At 43.4% G+C, this 23,443-nt stretch overlaps 2 protein-coding genes across 8 annotated transcripts in view; one reads left to right on the top strand and one right to left on the bottom strand.

The window, feature by feature from the left end:
* LOC107392960 (discs large homolog 1-like protein) overlaps window positions 1-23,443 on the top strand; it is a 178,785-nt gene that overhangs the window by 20,966 nt on the left and 134,376 nt on the right. The window contains exon 1 of one of the 7 annotated variants that reach the window (XM_054752083.2): window positions 3,624-4,306. The exons of 4 other annotated variants lie outside the window; for them this stretch is intronic. In XM_054752083.2, the coding sequence (XP_054608058.1) occupies window positions 4,244-4,306 (63 nt within the window). In that variant the 5' untranslated portion in view covers window positions 3,624-4,243. Of the gene's footprint in view, window positions 1-3,623; window positions 4,307-23,443 lie in introns of those variants that run through there. 2 more of the 7 variants (XM_015971058.3, XM_015971061.3) reach the window with 2 other exon arrangements.
* LOC139071491 (uncharacterized) lies at window positions 13,359-21,663 on the bottom strand. Its single transcript, XM_070553990.1, has 5 exons — window positions 21,527-21,663; window positions 20,809-20,876; window positions 19,781-19,858; window positions 17,081-17,300; window positions 13,359-13,746 (listed from the first exon to the last, which is right to left on the bottom strand). Exons 1-5 carry the CDS (start codon window positions 21,661-21,663, stop codon window positions 13,473-13,475), a joined length of 777 nt encoding a protein of 258 aa, XP_070410091.1. The 3' UTR covers window positions 13,359-13,472.

Genomic DNA, 23,443 nt, shown 5'->3' on the forward strand with positions numbered 1-23,443 from the left:
GCCACGCTCGGGAATTATTTGGTGGTTTAAAGCAGCTGCGGCAGCAAGGACATGACGTATGTTGTGGTAACGCAGTCCCGAGTCTAAATCGGCTCCTGTAATTCCTTTGTGTTACTTATTATTTTCATGTGTGGTCTCAGGGGTGTCAGACTCCAGTCCTCGAGGGCCGGTATCCTGCATCTTTTTGTTGTTTTCCTGTTCCAACACAGCTGATTCATCTGTGCAGCCGCTCATCACCTGTCACCTGCTTATTGAAATCAGGTGTGTTGAAACAGTGTAAACGCTAAAATGTGGGATAGCGGCCCTCGAGGACTGGAGTTTAACACCTGTGGCCTATATGATAATTAAGGTCGCCAAGAAAATTAAGATCATTATTGAGTCATTCTCATGACTTTTTCACACAAAATGCTATCTGTTACCATTCACTTTCATTGTTTATGCTAAGCTAAAGCTAATGAAACACAGCCAGACAATGAGAATGACTGGACTGGTTACAAAACACTTTTTCCCACTTATCTAAATGTGGGGAATATGGCAACAGACTAAATTTCGCTCAGGGGTGGAATATCCCTTGAAGCAGTTTTACAGGTTTTATTTTTGTGTTTAAATGCAATTTAAATGTTTTCTGCTAATTAAAGTTCAAGTTCATAAAGATAACTTGGTAGGTTGTTGTTTAAAAGGGGCTTTGAAGATTTTTGTGATGCTAAACTTTGGTTTTAAACTGTCAGTTGGAGAAATAAAAGGGTTTTCGGTTATGAAAACATCCAACCCACTGTGCAAAAACACGTCGCAGCAACGTCTATTCCAGGTAATTTCTGCACGTCCAGTTTCGTTCCACTGGACGTGCAGTACTCATGTCTCAAGGACGTTCAGATTAGAGCTAATTCTGATGTAAATGGGGTCATCATGGACGTCCTTCTCACGTCCCCTGGACACGTCCAAGTAACTTTTGCACGTCCAGATTTGGTTAATTGTAGTCTAAATGAGGTAGGGATGGTCATCCTTCTCACGTCCACCAGACATCACTGCGTCATCTTTTCCAGGTCTTTTGCACGTCCTTATATGAGCTAATTCTGGTTGTCTTGAATGTCCTTCTCACATCCCCCAGACACGTCGCAGCAACGTCTGTTCCGGGTGATTTCTGCTGTCATATTATAAATAAATGATGACCCGCACTTGTGTAGCGCCTCTCAGAGTAAGGACTCCAAAGCGCTTTACACTACAGTGTATCATTCATCCATTCACGCACACATTCACACACTGATGGTGATGAGCTACGATGTAGCCACAGCTGCCCTGGGGCGCACTGTCAGAGGCGAGGCTGCCGAGCACAGGCGCCACCGGTCCCTCCGACCACCACCAGCAGGCAAGGTGGGTTAAGTGTCTTGCCCAAGGACACAACAGCAGAATTCTCTGTCCGGAGCCGGGATCGAACCTGCAACCTTCCGATTACTGGACAACCCGCTCAACCTGTTGAGCTACTGCTGCCCCCAGCAGCTATTCAAAGTAACATTTCTGCTAATTTTAGACAGGTTTTTGAACACCTAACTTATTGCTGAAACTATTGCTAACATGCTACACAAATAAACCAAGCCCACCAACATTATTCATTGTTTTTTATTTAACACACACACACACACACACACACACACACACACACACACGCACGCACGCACGCACACACACACACACACCTGTTGTTCATGTGCCTAATTTAACATTAGTAGTATTCTTGAGAGGCTCCAACACATCTCCGGTGCTCTGATTGGTTAAAAAGCTATGTAGGGAATAGGAAACAATATGTACAAATAAATGAATACAAATCTGATTTGATGGGTATAGCTTGTGGCGTACCTCAAGGTTCAGTACTGGGACCAAAAATTGTTTATTATGTACTTAAATTATATCTGTAGAGTATCAAAAAATTTAAAGTTTGTAATATTTGCAGATGACACAAATATACTATGTTCAGGTGTGGAATTGGCACAGGTCTTGGAGATGATTGGTGTGATCATTGACCATAAGCTCTGTTGGAAGCCACACATTACTTATGTTCGGGGGAAATTGGCACGGGTCATTGCCATCCTGGGGAAAGCAAAGAATATGCTGGATCTGAAAGCCCTGCACATATTATACTGTGCTTTACTATTGCTATACATGAATTATTGTGTAGAGGTCTGGGGAAACACATACAAAAGCAACATACAGACTCTGCTCTAGACTGACGGATTCAATATAGAGTTGATCTGCACATCCGTGCGACGTCGGTTGTTTGGTGGGTAACTGTGAATATAAACACTGTTTTGATTGAAGCAATGCCAAATGAGGTTATAAGTGAATGTGAATTCTAATCCTGGGGTTATTAAGTACTTTATTATTAGCTACAGATTATTTGTGCTGCATCTAAATAGTAGTTGCATTACAACACACCACACCTGAATAAATGATTGTAGAAAACACAAACAAGTACAGCAGTTTTTATCTGTAGAAAAAAGTTGCCAACACCGTCTCCGTGGATCAGTTAAAGGTCGTCAAAAGACTTTAATGCAAACAGAATTGATCCAGAGTCCGTCGGATCCTCCTCAGAGGAGACCTCCTCCTCGTGGGATCTGGCACATTTTCCTGCTCCGTGTTATGTAACTGAATCCTGACAACAACCCAGTCACGCTGTGTGCTCATTTGGTTTATGTAAAGACACAGCAGGGACGAAAACTTGGAGGTGTACAGTAAAAACCTGCAGGTTCATCCGGAAAATAAATAAATAAATAAATAAATAAATAAATAAATAAAAGGTTCCTTAGCTTTTAATGAAACTCTGCCGGACACGTTCCAAAAATAGACCGCAGCACATAAACATTGCCTGTGCTCACTCATGTTATTGGTTATTCCTGTTGGGTTTGATGAAAAAAACGTGTTAAATAAATGTTCGTAAGTGACCTTTTCTCAGATGTGTTGAAAGTTTTTTGTGTGTGAATAATTATCCTGCAAGCCCTGGAAGATCAGCAGGAAATGCACGAGCAGAATTAGAGTCCCAACACGAACCAGTTCAAAATTTAGTGTTGAGAGTTTTCTTTACATGCTTTTGAATTATTTGAGAACGGCGTCGTGTCCGGACTGATATCTCAGCAGCGACCTTTAGCTCAAACATTTTCTATCCTCCAGTGAAGTCCGCGTGGATCAGGGAGCAGAGCCCGAGGCTGTTGCAGCAGAGCAGAGGTCTCCGTCCACCTCCCAGCCGCTTCCCACTGACTTCTCAGATCAAATCCATTCTCACTGTTAGCGCGGCACTCAGCATAACATATAAATGGCTGGAGATGCTATTCTCTATATATGCATTGTGCTGACACCACTGTAATATTTCACCATGTGAATACTTCTGTTTTGCTGTTTGCACACACTTGGGTGTATTAAAATAAAAACTGTGCACTTTCTGCAGAGGTTCAAAGGTACAAGAGGTGAAAGGAGAGAGGACACATTTTTAATTTTCTCCTCACCTCCAGGTGCAGGTTTGCTCTTTATCTTTGTTTCTGTGTCTCGTTGATCTTGCTGTTGAGAGGCGGGCTGAGGGAGTCAGCGAAGCGGACTGAGGGGGAGAGAAAGGGATGGGGAGAGGGAGAAGGGCAGCGATAAAGCGAGAGAGGCAAACACTCACTCAGATAGAGACAGAGGAGACACGGGACTGGGGCCGCTGCTGCTGCTGCTGCAGAGGAGGACAACACTGAGCACATGCATACAGACACACACTCTCCTAAATGCACACACATAATTATTCATGCACACACACACTGAAAGGCTGACACACTTGTGCTGACAACAACAACACACTGGGCACACATGTGCTAACACATTCTGACACACACACACACTTTCACATGCTGAAGCATGGACAGACACTGACTATGCTGCTCCTCGCTCCTGACCGGCTATGAGGATTACACTGATGAAGAAGAAGAAGATGATGATGATGATGATGATGAGAGCAATGAAGAGTGTGAGGGAGAGGACGCTGGCCTGCCACAGCTGAGGACAGTAGCCAGGCGGTGGAGGGGGGGGTTGATTAGGAGGGGGTGGCAGAATAGTGGAGGGTTGCGGAACGAGATGGAGATTAGTTGATTGAACACATGCATGTGCATGTGTGTGTGTGAGTGAGTGAGCGGGTGTCTGGAAATGTGTGAGTGAGAAAAGTGTGCTTGAAGGCTAGGATGCCCCCCCAGTGTGGGACCAGCTAGCTAACATTAGCCACATGTTGTGCCACTGCAAAGTAGCATGCACCAACAACACCATATCTCTGATGTTTGGATGCAAGGTAGGTGCAGCGGTGTGTGTGTGTGTGTGTGTGTGTGTGTGTGTGTGTGTGTGTGTGTGTGTGTGTGTGTGTGTGTGTGTGTGTGTGTTTGCTGTTCAGATAATGCACTGAGAGAGTGAGACAGGCAGAGACAATGTGCTAGATAGTGATGGAGAGGAGGGATGACTTCACTGCTTAAGGGGGGCTCATGTTTGAGGTAAACTAAGGTGAGAGTTTGTTTCCTGCAGCAGAGTGTGTGAGAGCGGACGTGTGTGTGTGTGTGTGTGTGTGTGTGTGTGTGTCTCTGTGTGTGTTTAACAGAGAGTTAGAAGCAGCGAGAGAGAAAAACAGTGTTCTGCTGTTGGGGTTTCATTCATTCTAAATGAGAAAAGTGTGCAGACGTTTTCGTGTCCCAGTAGCAGCTGTGCTATCTGATTTATTTATTTATTTTGTCATGTTTTACCTCAAAGTTAAAAATAAACAGCTGGCTGCTCGAGAGTGGAATTTTAGAGTAGCTGATGGCATTTTTCTGTGTACATTTCTCTAGAATGAAACGAGTTTGGTTTCCTCACTGCTCGCTATGTTGTATCGTCTGTAGCCCAGAAACAATGTGATGATGAACCATTTGTTTTTGCTCCGGACTTTAAACTTAAAAAAAAGGATTTTGAAATATTTTGGTTGGAAGGAGACGCCGAGGCGAGGATATGTTTCATTTTTGTTGCATTCCATTAAAGCAGTAATCCAGAGTTTTTCCCTTTCAGGAATTATATATGCTGCGTTAGTAAATAAATATGTTGGGTTAGGTTAATTGCCTTAAGAGCTTAATATATTACTAACTCAACTTGTGACCAATAAGCTGTGATGCGCTATGTAAATATAGAACATCAACCTGCTTGGTCTTAGGATGTTTAATCAGAAGATTCTAGGATTCTTTATTCATGATTAGGGGATTGTACACACTTTGCTTTGGTTCAAGAAACAGTCAGATTTATAAAAAAAAATTATTTATTTTACAAACAATTAAAACTTGAAAATTGGTTAAACTATTATTTACTGTGAGTGGATGGAACTAAAAGTGATGTCCGGAACCTGTGTGTAAATGTAAGGTTGATCAGAACTGAGTTCTGGGTGTAAAAGAATTTGGTTTACGTTAAGCTATGAGTTTAGTTATAATCAAAACCACATCCAGACGCAATCTCACTGTGTTCTACGTACCCCAAGCGGAGACGCCCTTTTGGATCTGAGATGTCGGAGACCCCAGTACTGAAGTCCGTAGAGTAACTTCCGGTATGACCAGGTCAGTCCAGGATCATCTCCAGGCACGACAGTTGGATGAAACCAAGCGACTGGGACTCTTAAGGAGTCTCAACAATATAAACTTGTTCTGCAGGAACTATCTTGTTGTATCAGCTTCGCAGGTTCAAAAAGGTCTTAAAGGTTTTGACGACGTGTCAAAATCTTTGATGGTTAAAGAGGTTTTGCTACATATGGCCGGTCTGAAGCTTTTCTCTAGAACTCTCGAACTGAAGAAAAACCGGAGCGATCTAGTTTTAATGCATTGATGTTATGAAATGGGTAGCCAACCAAAGATGACACGTTTGAGGAATATTACCGAGAATCTCAGAAACACATCTTTTTTGATTCGGAGGCTCTGAACTGGGTACAAGGTTAACTACGTGTCATGGGCTTAAACTTTACCTTACTTTGCTTGTGTGAGTGCAAATGTTATGACCTCGTCAAGTAAACATGCTAAACAATCATTGAACACAGATTAATGAAACATCTCATTGTTTTCTAATTATTATAAGTAGCAATAAACAAGCGTTTATTTAACGATTATCTCTTTTAAATTTTAGAAGTTCATATTTAATTTGAAAAATCTTCTTTTCTTCTGTTCTTCTTTGAAGCGAGGTGTTATATAAAAGAGTTGCTCTGTGAAGGGACCTTGGTAGGAGAGAATGTCATTGTTATGATTTCGTTATCTCTGTCAGAGCTGCAGGCTCTGACTCCAGCTGGTGTGAGGGAGGCAGGCTGGTTTAAAGGGACTACGTGCAGTCTCGTGTCTCCTTTTTGACAATATGTTGAATGGTCAAACAGTACCTAAACTGACCATTGCTGGACGTTACATATGTGATTATTTACAATTTTTAGACATTCGTAAACCCAACGGTTCACCCTGTACTGTGATAAAATGTTGGCAATTCGTCAATTTTATTGCTAAGTCTGCTCCTATCCCATAGAGCCCCGTGCTCAGCATTAGCCAATAGCGTTCGACATCCACTTACATATTCTTAAGAGCAGTCACTCTGACTTTTTCATGCAGGCTGAACATGAAAATATTCTCCTACACGTATCTCCTGCATTAGCTTCTGATAGAAAATAGACGATGAAACTCTAGGATTAGAAAGTCCTACATCACACTGTCACTCAACAGTCATGGACTCAACTACCATAGCTTGCTTGGCTTGTGTTGGTTTAGAAGAAGAATAAGAAAACAATCTTTTATATATATATATGTATATATATATATATATATATATATATATATATATATATATATATATATATATATATATGTAGCGCCCCTCAAGATAAAAAGCACGAGGCGCTTCACAAAAGCAAAAAATATTTAAGTACAAAAATATTTTAAAAATGATTAAAATATGTTTCAAAAGAGAAAAGAAAATGTAAGGAAAGAGAGAGAGAAAATGATTTGGAAGGAGGAAAATCAGCGGATCTTGGGAAAGGCGAAATAAGAGCAGAAAAAGGAGACAGTGGTGACGAAGGTCACACCAAAGCCTGAACAGGTGAGTTTTCAGCTGCTTTTTAAAGGAGACCACTGAGTCCACTGATCTCAGGCTCAGGGGGAGAGAGGTCCAGAGTCTGGGGGCCACAGCAGCAAATGATCTGTCACCTTTGGTCTTTAGCCTGGTGCGCTGCACAACCAGTAGGCTTTGATCACTGGACCTCAGGGACCTGCTGGGGGTGTAGGGACTGAGAAGATCACCAAGATCTTCTAAGATGGTGCTTGTCCATGTAAGGCCCTGTAGACCTGAACCAGGATCTTGAAATGAACCCTGAAGTTGACTGGCAGACGGAGAAGCGGGGTGATGTGGGTGTGTTTGGAGGACTTGGTCAGAAGCCGAGCACAGACACTCTGAACCACCTGTAGAAGGTTCAGGGAGGTTTTGCTCAGACACGGGAAAAGAGAGTTGCAGTAGTCTAAGCGTGAGGAGATGAAGGTGTGGAGAACAGTCTCAAGTTCAGACAGAATGGGACTCAGCTTAGCAATGTTCCTGAGATGGAAGAAGGAAGTGCGAACAAGAGAACTGACATTAGAATCCAGGGGGGAGCAGAGCACGTCTTGGCTAGTAGAGGCTAACTGTTAGCATTAGAAATTCACAGGCTTGTGTTATTTGTGCAAATAAAACAACAATGTAGCAAACAGGCCTCCGTAATTCTGGGGTGAAAATGAAGCCAACACAGAAATAGCTAAAATTGCAGTTCCACCCTCATCCACTAGGGGCTGGTACCAGAAGAGAGCAAATCCTGATTGACTCTCATGTTAAAAATGACAAATTCACAGCAGAAATAAACATGTTTACAGCCTGGTTTAAAAAAACATTTTAGGTTTAATAGATCTAATTTACATTCATGACAACTCTGAGGGGCGTGAACCTTTTGTAACTCTTATGTTTAAGTGGAATTAAATGCTTAAAATTCTGAATAAATTAATGAGCATCCACGTGTTTTCAGTGCTAGCTCTGGGGAAACGCCTCTGCTTCACGTTAATAGATGTTCGGCCATTTTGACTCTGAACTGTAGTTGTGTCCTCTGTGTGTTCGTGTTTGGATGTACTATCAGTAAGTAAAATAAAATTTCTGTACTTTATTCTGCTGGTTGAATTGGGGGAAATGCTGTGTCATTTAATTGCTTGGTCAAACATGTGTGTGCACAGCTTCTCCTGTCTCCTGCCCCGTTTCCGGGGGCAACCTGGGCTCGCAAACTGCTCAGATGTGAGGCTGTAGTCACTTGTGGATCTCTGAGAGAGACCGTTAAAACACAGCAGCTCTTTTGGTTGACGCTGCTTCGCTTTTGAGTCACTCGACCACATTTTTCTCGCTAATAGTTTGCTCGTTGAATGGGGAAAATTCAGTGTGTTTACCATAACATCGATAGATCATTCGGCCCCGGACAACAGATGGTGACAGAAAGGAAATGGCTAGAAACAAGATGAGAATTCCTGATGTAAGACGTGAGTCTACTCTTCCTTTTGGTAGTTTTTGTGTTTACATGGTCATAGAGCACACTATTCTGTGACTTTTCAAAAAAATGCCCTGGCAGTATCAGGGGCTTTCTGTTCAGATAATGGCTGGCAGCCAATGAGTTATAGTGCAGACTAGAAAAGGAAAAGATCAGGGGCCTCATTTATCAAGCTTGCTTACACACAGAAAGGGGTCAGAAAACTGCGTAAGCAACTTTCCATGCAAACTTTGGGATTTATGAAAGAAAACTTAGCGTACAAATGTGCGCAACTTTAAGTTGACTAAGTACCTGGCTTACGCACATTTTGGACATGGAGAGCACCTGCAGTGCTGCTGCTGAGAAGGATAAAATGATGAAATCCTGCAGCTTTATCACTTGTACTTCTTTGTTTTCACACAGAACAAGACTCCCCACACGCACACACACGCGCGCATACACATACATGCGCGCACACTCACACACACACACTCAGCCTGAAGTGCAGAATACGGAATGCAGAATATCAGCAGGGGGACAGATTGAGACAGAATGTCATGCGTCTATGACAGTGTGTGTCCTGTCACTGTGACCCGATTAATCATGCGCCCTGGCTAGTTGTTTATGCTTATGTTTATTTATTTATTTGGCAGACGCTTTTATCCAAAGCGACTTACAATCTATAACCTACAGGGCATGTTTTGATTTAGTTGAACAGGGGAGATCTCCATTTGGCTGACTGGTTAGTGTGCTGATTTTCACCCGGGAGTCTGGGGATCTAATGCCGATTGGACCATTTTTTTATATCCGCCACAGATCTCTGAAGAACTCAGCATTGACGGCTTCAGCAACGCTGTGCCACTCCGTGGATTTTCTCTTATTTGTTTTGCAAAAGCACTTCCTTTCATTTCTCCACCTCACCCACAGGTACCTCAATTTCTGTTTCTGTGAAATTGCGCTTCCTTGATCTGCCTTGATCTACGGTCGCCATGTCAGTGGCGGAGCGCTGCAACAACCGGCTTAAGTATATGCATAAGATCCACAAGGCACTTTGCATTGACTATTTATGGCAGTAAGTGGGCGTGGTGAGGGCGGGATGTGACTAAAATGCAGCTGAAATGCAACTCGTTGGTCTCCGATTTATGAAGCGGAGATTGCGTGCAGTTACGTGGACTCCATGTTTGATAAATCACAAACCTGCTTGGCGTAAGTACATTTTTTTGCTGAGCTTAAGTACGGTTTTAGTAAGGATTCTACGCAATGTTTGATAAATGAGACCCCAGTTTTTTACAACTGCGGAGTTTACACTCACTGCTAGCTACACGGAGAGACAGGGTGTTAGTAATTACAGTCCAGGGGAGGAGGGATCTGGACTAGAGACTACCTAGATGGGGATGAATGGGTGATGATGCATCAACAACCCCATCCAGCTTTCTGCAGCCTCTTGGTCAGACTAGGATTTGAAGCTTAGACAGGAAAATGCATGCATGAAGCCAAAACTGCTTTAGGGTTATTTTCATGAGGAAACAACAATAAAACAAAAGGCTACAAAAAGTTAATTTTGCATGATAGGACCTTGACGTTTGATTGTCCAGATTTGAACCCACAACCTAATCATGTTATTGGGTATATAATAGATGTAAGATGGAGAGTTGACTTGTTAACTTCTTGCTGATATTCTTTTTCTATGCTCTTTGTTGGATATTGAGGAATACATGTAAAAAACTCCCTATTGGGTACATTTTTCAGATAGTGAGTGTTTTTTTCTAAGAAGCAACATTATTTAAAAACAGCACGTCCTCGTTTTTGAATCTTTCAAATACTTTTATCATTAAGTTATTATATATTTACATTTTAATGTTTTTGCTGCAATCTAAACATGTTTTTATGTCTTTAAAAAGTCAGATTTTTCCCCATCTCCCTAAACTTTTATTCATTTGAGTACGCTGACTGGCTTATTACATAACGTTAGCTGATGCTAAAGGAATTAACTTAGTCTAAAATTGGCAGTCATCCTCCTGTAGAGTATTCTGAAACAGCTGAGTGAAAAAATTAACAAATTAAATATTAAAATTCCAGCCAAGAGCCTCAGGAGGTGCTCCTTATGAGCGGGAAGGAGGTTGTGCATCTTTGAGAAGCCTGCTAACCCAGAAAGCAACGTAAATGGGTCCGTAAACTTGTGCACAAACTAGACCCATTCTTCACAGTGGGGTGACAAAAAAATAACAATATCTTTCATCTTCATGCTAGAATGTAGAAAGCTTGTGGCTGAGAGGAGAGACAGTTTAGTATCAAACAATATAAACTGCAGGAGTGGACATGAATGCATTCGTTCTTGGCTTTGCTGTTGTCCAGTGCAGTGCAAAGGCTTTAATATGTATGGACTCCACTTCTGTCCTATTAAATCATCTCATCCTGACAGCCTGTTAGATAAAGGCTGGCCAAGAGACAACTGCTACGCTGGAACCAAAGAGAGCAAGAGTCTAAGCAATAGAAAGACCAGTGCTTTCATCCTCTAGAAGAGCTGCAGAGGACATGAAGGGAGTGTAACTTGATATGAAGCGGTGTGCTACGCTAGAGTTTATTGAGGCATTTAGCTGCTTTGTATCTGTAATTGTTTTGTACAGCTTTATTGGTTTAAAAGTGGGAAAGCTGAGAAGCTTCAGTGTTGGGAAGGGACGCAGGAAGCTGCAGCCTCAGAAGGTTTTCACAATGGTTGCATGAAGTCTTAACATAGGGTGAAAAAGAGCATTTCCCAGCTTGTATTTACTAACTTTACTGCGATTAGGTCTATGAATGTTGTTTAGCTACTTTTAACGAACAAATAGTCTCAATTAGTGGATATGAACCAAAACTTATGTTTATATATTTTTAGCTGAAACAATATCATGGTAAGCAGAGGTGGTGCTAGACTTTTGTTGTGCGTCATTTTGACCAACGTTAGGAATAAATAAACATTTAATGGTCAACTTTACTCATATTTTTAATATGTTTGTAGTGGTCTCTACTTGGAATGAATGCCCTGACAGTTGGTCTCTGGGGAAAAAAAGCTCTGGTGCATCCATCTGAGGCAAGGCAGCTTTATTTTTATAACACATTTAATAAACAAAGGCATTTCAAGAAGCTAGGACATTAAAATCAACATGACAGGAAATACAATTTAAAAAGAAGAAATAAAGGTTAAAGGATTGTAATTTGTATTTTGTAATTTGAATTGCTTTTATTGTAGCCTAGTGAACTAGACCAAATTCTTGCTTTGCAAAGAATGGTCTAGGCATGCTCCATTGGAACCTCCGCAGCTCCTACCAGGACTCTGGCTAGCCAATCACAGCTCTCTAGAGGGGTTTCAAACACATAAAGAGCTGTGATTGGTCCATAATGGTGGGCCAATCATAGTGCTCTATCTGCTTAGTGAACAAATCACAGAGCTTTATCCACTTTGTGGGCCAATCAGGGCACTCTATATGCCTGGTGGGTGGGATGATGCAACCGAGTGAAACAAGAGTAAGTCACATTCTTTGTCCAGTGGAATGCGGAGATCATTTGAAAGACAACGGTAGAACCCGCCCCACAACCGAGAGCCATCAATGAAGCGTGGCCAGACTAAATAATACATTTATTTAGTCTGGCTTGCCAGGCTACTTTTATTGTTGATTTATTCAATATATTTACCTACAACTGTACCATGTTCAGCGCTTTGGGCTTCCTGACAGGGTTGCGGAAGGCGCTTTATAAATAAAGCTTTGATTGATTGATTGATTGATTGATTGATTGATTGATTGATTGATTGATTGATTGATTGATTGAGGATGAGCAAACACAGCAGAATGTGCAGCATAAGAACAGTTATTGAAACGCTGATGAAAACATGAAGGTTTTCAATTTTGATTTAGAAGTTTCTAGAGTTGGGGTGTGGTGGCACAATTGTTAGCACTGTTGCCTCGCAGCAAGAAGGTTGCAGGTGCGAAACTCGGCTGCAGTCTTTCTGCGTGGAGTTGCTTGTTCTCCTCATGCATACGTGGGTTTCCTCCGGACACTCAGGTGTCCCCCACAGATCACAGCATGCCCCATAGGTCAACAATAGTACGTCCCTTTATATCAAAGCATCTGCCAAATAAATAAACAAACATTTGAGGACGTAGAAGTCTGCTGGAGCAGAAAGTGGCAGATCACGGCAGGGTTTGGAGTCTTATTTTGTGATATTTAGACATCTCTCCACTGATTGGCTAACAGCAGCACAACTCTACTACTGACTCCATGTGCTCTGCAACCTTGACGATTTAAATAGCACAAGACTGAAAGAGTTCTGCTGTGTGGTGGAGTTGCTAATGCTAACGGTTAGCTTCTACTAATCGAGATGTTTCCTGGACACTAAACTTACAACCACCTTTCCCGTTGAGAGCCAAGATGGGTGACTCCATGAATGTTAAATAACAGTGTGACGTAGATCTTTCAGGATTTTCTAATCCTAGAGTTTCACCGTCTATTTTCTATCAGAAGCTAATGCAGGAGATAGGTGTAGGAGACTATTTTCATGTTCAGCCTGCATGAAACACTCAATTATAGTCAGAATTAATAATAACAAATGGTTTTTCAGAGTTCCAAACCTTTAATAAAATCCGAGGCTACCCTAATGTAAATTAGTCCTTTTATGATAGCATGTAAGCTCATTTTTACTTCAAGGAAAAGAGATGAAGAAAGTCTTTGTGTAATTTTTTCCAACTTTGATTAGAAGCTCTTAATAAGTTTCTTTCTGATGACATCAGGACAATTAAAAAAAACTTTTCAGGAATATCTAAGCTATTTTCAGAGGATGACTTGGTGCATGCTGGCTTATGTGCATGGGATAGTGACAAGAGTCATGTGCCGATAACATCACCATCCATCCATTTTCATCCGCTTGTCCGGAGTCGAGTTGCGGGGGCAGTAGCCTAAGGCGAGAGGCTCAGATTTCCCTCTCCCCAGCCACTTGGGCCAGCTCCTCCGAGGGAATCCCAAGGCGTTCCCTGGCCAGATGAGAGGCATAGTTCCTCCACCGTGTCCTGGGTCTACCTTTAGGTCTCCTCCCGGTTGGATGTGCCCGGAAAACCTCACCAGGGAGGCGTCCAGGAGGCATCCTGACCAGATGCCCAAGCCACCTCAACTGGCTCCTCTCGATGTGGAGGAGCTGCGGGTCTACTTCAAGCCCCTCCCGGATGACCGAGCTTCTCACCCTTTCTCTAAGGGAAGAAGAAGAAGAAGAAAATATCATTTCTATAGCGCCTCTCAAGATAAAAATCACGAGGCGCTTCACAAAAACAAAAAAAAAAGTAAAAATATAAAAAAGCATTTAGAAAATGTTTAAAAATATATTTAAAATGAGCAAAAATAGGCAATTGTGATTTAAAAAATGTTAAGAAAGAGAGAGAGAGTGAATAGGAAAGAGGGAAATGAGTGGATCCTGAGGAAGGTGGAATAGGTGGGGAGAGCAGAATAAAGACAGAGTGGTGAAGAAGGTCATACAAAAGCCAGCTTGAACAAGTGAGTCTTCAGATTCTTTTTAAAGGAGTCCACTGATCTCAGGCTCAGGGGGAGAGAGGTCCAGAGTCTGGGGGCCACAGCAGCAAATGATCTGTCACCTTTGGTCTTTAGCCTGGTGCTACACAACCAGTAGGCTTTGATCACTGGACCTCAGGGACCTGCTGGGGTTGTAGGGACTAAGAAGATCACCAATGTAAGATGGTGCTTGTCCATGTAAGGCCCTATAGACCAGAACCAGGATCTTGAAATGAACCCTGAAGTTGACTGGCAGCCAGTGAAGCTGGAGGAGAAGCGGGGTGACGTGGGTGTGTTTGGAGAACTTGGTCAGAAGCCGAGCACAGGCATTCTGAACCACCTGTAGACGGTTCAGGGAGGTTCTGCTCAGACACGTGAAAAGAGAGTTACAGTAGTCTAAGTGTGAGGAGATGAAGGTGTGGATAACTGTCTCAAGTTCAGAGCGGGACAGAATGGGACTCAGCTTAGCAATGTTCCTGAGATGGAAGAAGGAAGAGCGAACAAGAGAACTGACATGAGAATCCAGGGTGAGAGCTGGGTCAAAGGTCACGCCAAGATTCCTGACGGAAGGTTTGGTGTGAGAAGCAACCTGACCAAGAGAGTCTCTGACTTTGGGAACCAGTTTGTCTGGGGCACAGATGAGGATCTCAGTCTTATCTTCATTCAGCCGTAGAAAGCTCCCAGCCATCCAGGTTTTGATAGAGTCTAAGCAGGTGTGTAAAAGCTGCAGCTTAGACATCTCATGGGGCTTGAAGGAGATGTACAGTTGGATGTCATCTGCATAAAGATGGTAAGAGATTCCTTTGAAGGAGATCAGGAGGTGCTGAAGAGGAAGCAGATAGAGGAGGAAGAGCAGAGGCCCAGCACAGAACCTTGTGGGACACCATGGGTAAGAGAGGTGGTGGAGGACCTAAACTTGGAGACGGCCACAGAAAAGGAGCGCTCAGAGAGATAAGAGGAGAACCACTCCAGAGCAGTTCCTGATAGGCCTACCCAGTCTCTCAGCCTCTCCAGTATCAGGTGATGGTCAACAGCATCAAAGGCTGCAGTCAGGTCCAGCAGGACCAGAACAGAACAGTCCCCTGCATCACTGTGAGTCAGAAGGTCATTAGGGACCCTAAGAAGAGCTGTTTCAGTAGAATGAGCTCTACGAAAACCTGACTGGAAGCTATCATAGATGTTATGTTCATCAAGAACAGCTGTGAGTTGTTTAGCCAAAACCTTTTCCAAGATCTTGGAGATGAACGGAAGTTTAGAGATCGGTCTGAAGCTGCTATGGAGAGAGGGGTCGAGACTCGGTATTTTAAGAAGTGGGTGGATTACAGCGTTCTTAAAGTAAGCTGGGACCTGACCAGAAACCAGAGAAGCATTAATTATAGAGAGCAAGCTGGGACCGGTGGACTGAAAAGCACTTTTAAACATAGATAAGGGTAAGATGTCGAGGGGGCATGTGGAGGTTTTCATAGAGTTAACTAGTTTGGTTAACTCAGGCAAAGAAACAGAAATAAAGCTATCTAGGATGATGGGCCTCGTTGGAGTCGGGAGAGGCAGCGATAAGGCTGAGGGAGAGATGCTAGATCTAACCTTATTGACTTTGTCCACAAAGAAAGTCAGAAAGTTCTCACAGTCTGCAACAGATTGGATGGAGGCTGTAGGAGAGGCAGGAGAGACGATGCTGCTGATGGTGTTAAACAGCACCTTGGGGTTCCCTTTGCTCTGGGACACCAGTTTGGAGAAATAGGAAACCCTAGCATCTCTGACTGCAGAGTTAGAGGATGTCAGAAGATCCTTTAGGTGCAGCAGTTGGACGTGGAGATGGGTTTCCTTCCACAAACGCTCAATTTTTCTGCATTGGCGCTTCAGGCTGCGAAGACTGTCATTAAACCAGGGAGTAGGGCAGCAACTGATCTGGTTCTGACAGGACAGATGTTGTCCAGAATGGAGAGGCAGTGCACGTTAAACTGAGAAGTTAAGGAATCTGGGTCGTTATCAGAAGAACAGGGTGGATCAAAAGCAGCAGAAAAATTGCTAGCTGTGCTCTCATTAAGAAAACGAGAACTAACCTTATGGAGAGCAGGAGGTAGGGACAAAGAAACTGACAAGTTAAAGAAAATGCAATGGTGATCTGAAATATAAACGTCATCAGGACAAACACTGTCAGCATTTAGACTCAGGGTAAAAACAAGGTCTAGAGTGTGCCCCCTGGTGTGTGTGGAGCCAGAAACATGCTGGGTAAAGCTGAAGGAGTCCATAAGGCTGGAGAAATTCCTGGCAAAGTGATCAGAGGGATCATCAACGTGGATGTTGAAGTCACCAACAATCACCAGTCTGGACAGCTTCACAGTGGAGGATTGAAAGTCACTAAACTCCTGAAGGAAAGAGCTGTTTGGACCAGGTGGACGATAAACCACAGCACAGTAGAATGGGTCCTTACACCCAACTTTAATCAGCTGCAGTTCAAAGGAAGCAAAGTGATTAGAGGTTGTAAAGCTACATGGAAGATGGTCTCTGAAAACAACAGCTAGGCCTCCACCACGACCAGAACCCCGGGGGTGGCTAAGAAAAGAATAACCACTCGGGCAGAAGTCAATCAGAGCAGGATAATCAGATGTTTGCTGCCAAACTTCAGTCAGAAACAGAAAATCCAGGTTTTTAGAGAGAATTAGATCATTGAGCAGGAAGGACTTATTGTTAACAGAGCGGGTATTTAACAGGAGCCATGCTGAGTGAGGTGGAGGAATCAGAAACTACAGAAACAGCTGGAGTTAGTGGACGTAAATTAGCGGGGTTAGATCCACGATGTTTATAAAAACCACTTATGGAGGGAACAGGAGGAGAAACCACTGAGGAATGAGGATAAACCGACCTTAAAAAACTTGGACGGATGAACCGCGCCACAACGCGGCCTGGCGGGAATGCAGAAGTGGTGCTCAGGTCACCAAACAAAGGACAAGAAACTAAAAGATCGCGCCGATGTTTACTAGATAAACCACACTTTAAGAGAAGTCTTATTCTCACCTTGATTCCTGCTCTTTTACCTCTTTTCCTCTGACGTTTTCCCGGGACTGGACAAACGTAGCTGGAGGTGTGCAGCTCGGGACCGTCGTTTGGCTCCGGGCCAGTGCGCCACTCAGGTAAACAAACAGGACTGTACGTCCTCGGTGCATCTTGGGCGATCGTGAACGAACAGAAGGATAAAAGAGTCTGGCGATCATAGGAGATGGTAGCAGGGACAATACTGAAGAGGATTGTAGACAAGAGCAAGGTGGAAAAGAGGAGGTTAGTGGAGAAAATTTTGAAAAAGTGACCAGTGACTGCGGCTAAGCCAAGCACAGGCGCCATCTTGTTACCAACCGGAAGCGGAGAAGTGAAGCCCAGCCACTCTTCTGAGAAAACTCATTTCAGCCGCTTGTCTCCGTGATCTCGTTCTTTCGGTCACTACCCAAAGCTCATGACCATAGGTGAGGGTAGGAATGTAGATCGACCGGTAAATCAAGAGCATCGCCTTCTGACTCAGCTCTTTCTTCACCACGACAGACCGGTACAACGCCCGCATCACTGCAGATGCAGCATCAATCCGCCTATCGATCTCACACTCCAGTTTTCCCTCACTCGTGAACAAGACCTCGAGATACTTAAACTCCTCCACTTGGGGCAGCACCTCATCCCTGACCCAGAGAAGGCATTCTACCCTTTTCCGAATAAAGACCATGGTCTCAGATTTAGAGGAGCTGATTCTCATCCCGGCTGCTTCACAGTCGGCTGCAAACCACTCTAGCGAAAGCTGAAGATCACGTTCTGATGAAGTCAACAGGACCACATCATCTGCAAAAAGCAGAGACCTGATCCTCAGGCCACCAAAACGGATGCCCTCAACACCTTGGCTGCACCTAGAAATCCTGTCCATAAAGGTTATGAACAGAACCGGTGACACAGGGCAGCCTTGGCGGAGTCCAACTGTCACTGGGAACGAGCCTGACTTACTGCCGGCAATGCAGACCAAGCTCTGACACCGGTCATACAGGGACCTAACTGCCCGTATCAGAGGGCCTGGTACCCCATACTTCCGGAGTACCCCCCACAGGCCCCCCGAGGGACGAGGTCAAACTCCTTCTCCAAATCCACAAAACACATGTAGACTGGTTGGGCAAATTCCCACGCACCTTCCAGGATCCCCCTAAGGGTATAGAGCTAGTCCAGAGTTCCACGGCCAGGAAGAAAACAACATTGCTCCTCCTAAATCTGAGGTTCAACAATCCGACGGACCCTCCTCTCCAGAACCCCTGAATAGACCTTACCAGGGAGGCTCAGGAGTGTGATCCCCCTGTAGTTGGAACACACCCTGTGGTCCCCCTTTTTAAATATGGGGACCACCACCCCAGTCTGCCAGTCCAGTGGGACTACCCCCCGTGTCCACGCGATATTGCAGAGCCGCCTCAGCCAACACAGCCCCACAACATCCAGAGCCTTAAGGAACTCCGGGCGGATCTCATCCACCCCTGGAGCCTGACCACAGAGGAGCTTTTTACCCACCTCAGTGACCTCAACACCAGAGATTTGAGAGGCCAACCCAAAGTCTCCAGACTCTGCTTCCTCAGTGGAAGACGTGTCAAATCCGTCACGATCAATATGCTGTTTGATGTGTCAGTAAAAGCGAAAGTGCTTTGGAATCAGTGAATCTTGTATTAGTCATGTGGCCAACCAAAGTTTAAATAGCGAGACCATCTGTTTATATTACCTTTATTTTAAAAGTGTTATTCCATGGCTAATAAAAGTTTCTGACTGAGTTTCAGTAAGATCAAGATGGATCAGTATGAAGGGTTTTCCCGTTGTGAGACATGTTTTGGTCCAAATATTATATAAATACAAGCTTCATGAGCAGAGACGTTAAAAAGCGTGACTTTAAAGCATGGCAGTAGAAGGGGCTTTTAAATACACGAGGGTGAAACACTCGTTTTTACCTCGCTAGCAATGTGTCCATTTGTGATTCTGTTTAAGTGCCTCAGAAGATACATCAAACCCACCTTAACTGGGTCAGACATTTGAACACATTCAAAATAGATGAGCCTGTTCTTCTATTTCTGTAAAGGTCTGCGTGTTTGTCCTGAAGATAGCTGCCGACTGAAACCTCGCTGAAGTCAAGAGAGAAAAAAATACCCTAATAAGAATCAGATTCCTTCGCTTTATGATTTATTTCTTAAGGTAAATCACTTAAATTGAAACATTTAGCACATTTTCTTTTACTTTAACCAATTTTGAGAACTCTACTTCTTCCAATCTTAATCAATTTGGGTTAAAATGATTTGTGATTAATTTAAATTCCCAGATGCAGAATTTAAAATACGATGATGTCATCTCTTCTAATGAAACATAAAAATTTTGAGGGGGAGTTGTTAAAAAAAAGACCAATTTTTATGAAATCATTGACACTTGCCGTTGCTGTTAGTAAACGTAGCCATTCGCTGTTCTCTACCCATAACCGGCTCTGCTTGGCAGCTCTGTAAAACAATCCAGACACCGATGTGAAAGATGGAGAGAACGGAACAATGCAGAGAAAGAAAGAAGGACGTAGGCACGTGTCTGCGTGCGAGAAGTTCCTTACGGCAGAGGATCCCCTGCTCTTTCATATCTCACCGAGCGTGACTAATGCCTGGCTTTACCCTGACACACACATACACACACACACACACACACACACACACACACACACACACTAACGCATACACATGTGCAAGGATGCTGAATCTGCTCCCAATCTAGTCACGTTTCTCTGGTTATACAGGACTGGCTGACACACTAACACATGACAGCCACAGTGTGCACAATCCACACGCATTTCTGCATTTATGCTTGCATTTGTGTGTGTGTGTGTGTGTGTGTGTGTGTGTGTGTGTGTGTGTGTGTGTGTGTGTGTGTGTGTGTGTGTGTGTGTGTGTTTAAGATTGTTGGGCGTTCTGCAGGCACAGTCCTGATTAAGAAGACCTGTGCCTTGATAGTCGAGCTGCACAAACACACCCGCACACACACGCACACACACGCACGGAGGTACTTTTGGTTCATTCATGTATTTCCTCATTCAGATGTGATTTTCTGTCCAACAGAAGTTCCGTTAATGTGATTGTGCTTTAGTGTGTGTGGATAAGTGCAAATGTGGGTGAGTGCAGAGGGCAGCAGCAGTGTTGTGACAACAGTTTGAGCCAACTTTCCTTCATGGTCCTAGTGCCCCGCTGTTCACCCCCTTCACTCCGGATTGTTTTGAAGCCCTTCTGAGTAATTAGCAAGATGACAGTGAAGCTAAAGATCGCAGCGAGAGGCGGGGAGGAAATAAGTCGTGCTGAAGGTCACGAGAAGGGTAAAATAAGCTGATTCTGTTGGGCCGCCCTTCCCCGCCAGTCCTGGCTTGAATGAAGTGAAAGTGTGTGGCGGCTGAGGCGGGGGGAGCTTTTATGTCAGTTTGAATTCTCCTGGAATTTGCGTTTGTGGTGTTTAGTGTTCTCCTGTTCATGCCCTGCTGCAAAATATTACTTCTAGAACAAATGTTGCGTGTTTTTACTCATCAAGATGACGTTCAGCTGCGTGGCCAGATTTAGTGCTTTGAGTTCAACTCAGTTCAGTTTATTTACATAGCACCAAATCAGGACAAGAGTCGTCTCAAAGCACTTCACGAGGTCAATGTTCCAAAAAGGTTCAGTTCATTATGCTGAAGGGTTCCTAGACAAGGAACCCAGCAGATGGCATCGACTCACTGACACTGACTTTGGTCAGTAGATGGTGCTTTTTATCTTGAGGACGGGGCTGTGAGATGATGCAGTGTCTTGAATCGAGATTTTATCACATTTATCAATAAACTGTACACAAAGCAGCACAGTTTCTATTGGAAGACCTACCTTTAATTACTGATCCAGCCTCAGAAGGGAGCTGTTGAACTGGAGTAGCGTTACAACATTTTTCAAATGTGTAACCTAAAATCAATGTTTGATCCATTTATGAAAAGGAGATTGAGAATTCTGTGTTACAAATAGTCTGACTCCAAGCAGGAGATTATGGCAAAAAAGTAGTTGGCATGCGATTGTGCAGGTTGTCCCATTTAAAGAGGTCCTTCTCTCAGTGGTCTCTAGTAGGAATAAATGCCTTGTAAGTTGTAGTCTGGGGACAAAAAGCTCTGATGCGCCTGTTTCAGCAGAATTCAGCCAGATGAGGAAGTAGCTTCAGGCGACGGGAGACGGAGTCTGCTTTTCTGATATTTGGACGTCTCACTTCTGATTGGCTAACAGCAACATGTCTCAGTTTTCTCTGCAACGTTGATGTTTTATCTCCACAAATAAACCTGGAGAAGTTCTCTGTGCTGTAGAGTTGCTAATGCTAACGGTTAGCTTCTACTAGTTGAGACATTCTCTGCTGTTTCCTGGATGCTAAACCAACAACAGCCTTCCCCGTCACGAAGAAGCGGGAATGTTAAGTGACAGTGTGACGTAGCTCGGGTGCGTCTGTTTCATCACGGAGAATTCAGCCGGAGGAGAAAGTAGCTTCAGACAACAGGAGATGAAGTCTCCTTTCCTGGCTCCAGAGCTTTTTTCTCGCAGAGATCGGCTCACAGGCATTAGAGCCTACTGCTAATGTGTTGAAAAACAAGTGAACTTGGTCTTTAAATTATTCACAATTGATCAAATGTCACTCAACCAATAAAAGGTTGAGACAAACAACAACAATAAATGTAATTAGCAAATTGCCCCCTCCCACCCCCCCTTCGGAATTGACAGTCACCATGTGTGTGTGTGTGTGTGTGTGTGTGTGTGTGTGTGTGTGTGTGTGTGTGTGTGTGTGTGAGGGAGAGAGGGAGAGTGAGCCTTATAAAAGAGTCTTTCACACATTTTCCTGTACGTTCTCACATCGCTGTGCCCCCAGGAGAAGATCAAACTCTGTGATTTCACGACCGTCATTTTAAATATAATTTATCTCAGCCTTGATTGGACCTGCTGTCTTAGCTGAACTTACTTTTTGTTATCTGAATCTGAGACACATTTCATTTGTCTTAAACCTTAATCCTTTGCCTGCCTGCTCAACTTGGTAGAGCATTTCTAAAATCCCTACATCACATTCAAGCATTAAATGAACTTAAGAAAAAAAATAGTAGAACAAGATCATTCAAAAAAATATGGAGTTTGAGGAAAAGGCAATACATTATTACATTGCCTTAACATTATTACAATTATTATATTATGAATATTATGAATTCACATTAAGCTAAAGCCCTTATTGCTCCACATCAAAAAAGCAAAAGTGGAGAGTTTTCTCTGCTTATTTCTTGGTGAGGGAGTTAAAGGGTTAAGCACCCCCATTTGTTTTGGTTACTCAAATCTTTGGTTTCTGCTTTACTTTTCTCCACCTTTAAGAAGAAATTAAAGGCATTCCAAGAAATGGGAATGCTCCTGGGATCCACCAGACTGAAGCGCTCAGTGTTCACTTACATTAAGGTCCTTCTTTCTGCTACTCATCTCTCCAAATGCCACCGTCACAATAAATCCTGCACCTCCTGTTTCAGCTCTCCCAATATCTCTTCTGGATCTTGACCACTGAAGCAGGTAAAAATGTTAATGATAATAGAGTGGGACAAGGGAGAGGAAAAAGTGGAAGCTTTGTTCTTGAGGGATGTTTGATGCAGGAGTGAGAAAGGCGTGGCGAGGAGGATACCGAGTGATGATGAAGAAAACAGTTTTTCCCCGAGGCAGTCTCTCTGTCCTCTTTCAGCTTTTATTCTCGTTTTACCTGAAAACTTCTGCTTCCAGTTCTGCCTGTGTGTTAGTGCGCTCGTGCAATGCAAGCGTAGAAATAATTACCTCCATGCTGGGCGTACACCTGCCTGCCCCAGGTTCTTACACAAAGCGTACTATCAGACATCTCGTTACACGTGCATGTTACTTTGGCGGAGATTCATTCTTTGGCACAAAAGATGGATGCCATCAAGGAGAGAGTGGACGAATCAGTACGGATTGGGATAGTTTAATGTCCATTATTGGGATTTTGAGAGGCTGAGGACCAACAAACTGTAAGACATAGAGGAAATTTTCTCTGTCTGGCCCCAAAATCATTTCTAATTGGAATCTGGCGCTGTTGAAGAAAGATTTTCGATTCCATAACTGTGTATTAAAAGAAAGCAGTTCTGGATTACATCTCAATCTGTGTGTTAATGAAACCAAGCTGAAAGGCCAAAGAAAGGCCAATGTGTGTGCGTGTGTATGTGTTTGTGTGATTTAACTCCTGATCTCCTGATGTCGTAAATAATGGGTGTGCTTCACTAATCTGCTGTTCTTGGTAAATATATGTTGTAGCTTTAGCCTTTTACTGACCTCTATGGGATTAGTCCAGGATGCGATAAAAGTT

This window comes from Nothobranchius furzeri, chromosome 8, assembly GCF_043380555.1.
Source record: "Nothobranchius furzeri strain GRZ-AD chromosome 8, NfurGRZ-RIMD1, whole genome shotgun sequence".
Taxonomy (NCBI): domain Eukaryota; kingdom Metazoa; phylum Chordata; class Actinopteri; order Cyprinodontiformes; family Nothobranchiidae; genus Nothobranchius; species Nothobranchius furzeri.

Coding starts and splice junctions, on each gene's coding strand:
- LOC139071491 (XM_070553990.1), bottom strand. CDS start 21,663: ATGCCTGTGAGCCGATCTCTGCGAGAAAAAAGCTCTGGAGCCAGGAAA. Junction 20,877..21,526: donor CACCCGAGCTACGTCACACT/GTCACTTAACAT, acceptor TCTCGATTCAAG/ACACTGCATCATCTCACAGC. Junction 17,301..19,780: donor ATCCTTGCACATGTGTATGC/GTTAGTGTGTGT, acceptor AATCCTCTTCAG/TATTGTCCCTGCTACCATCT.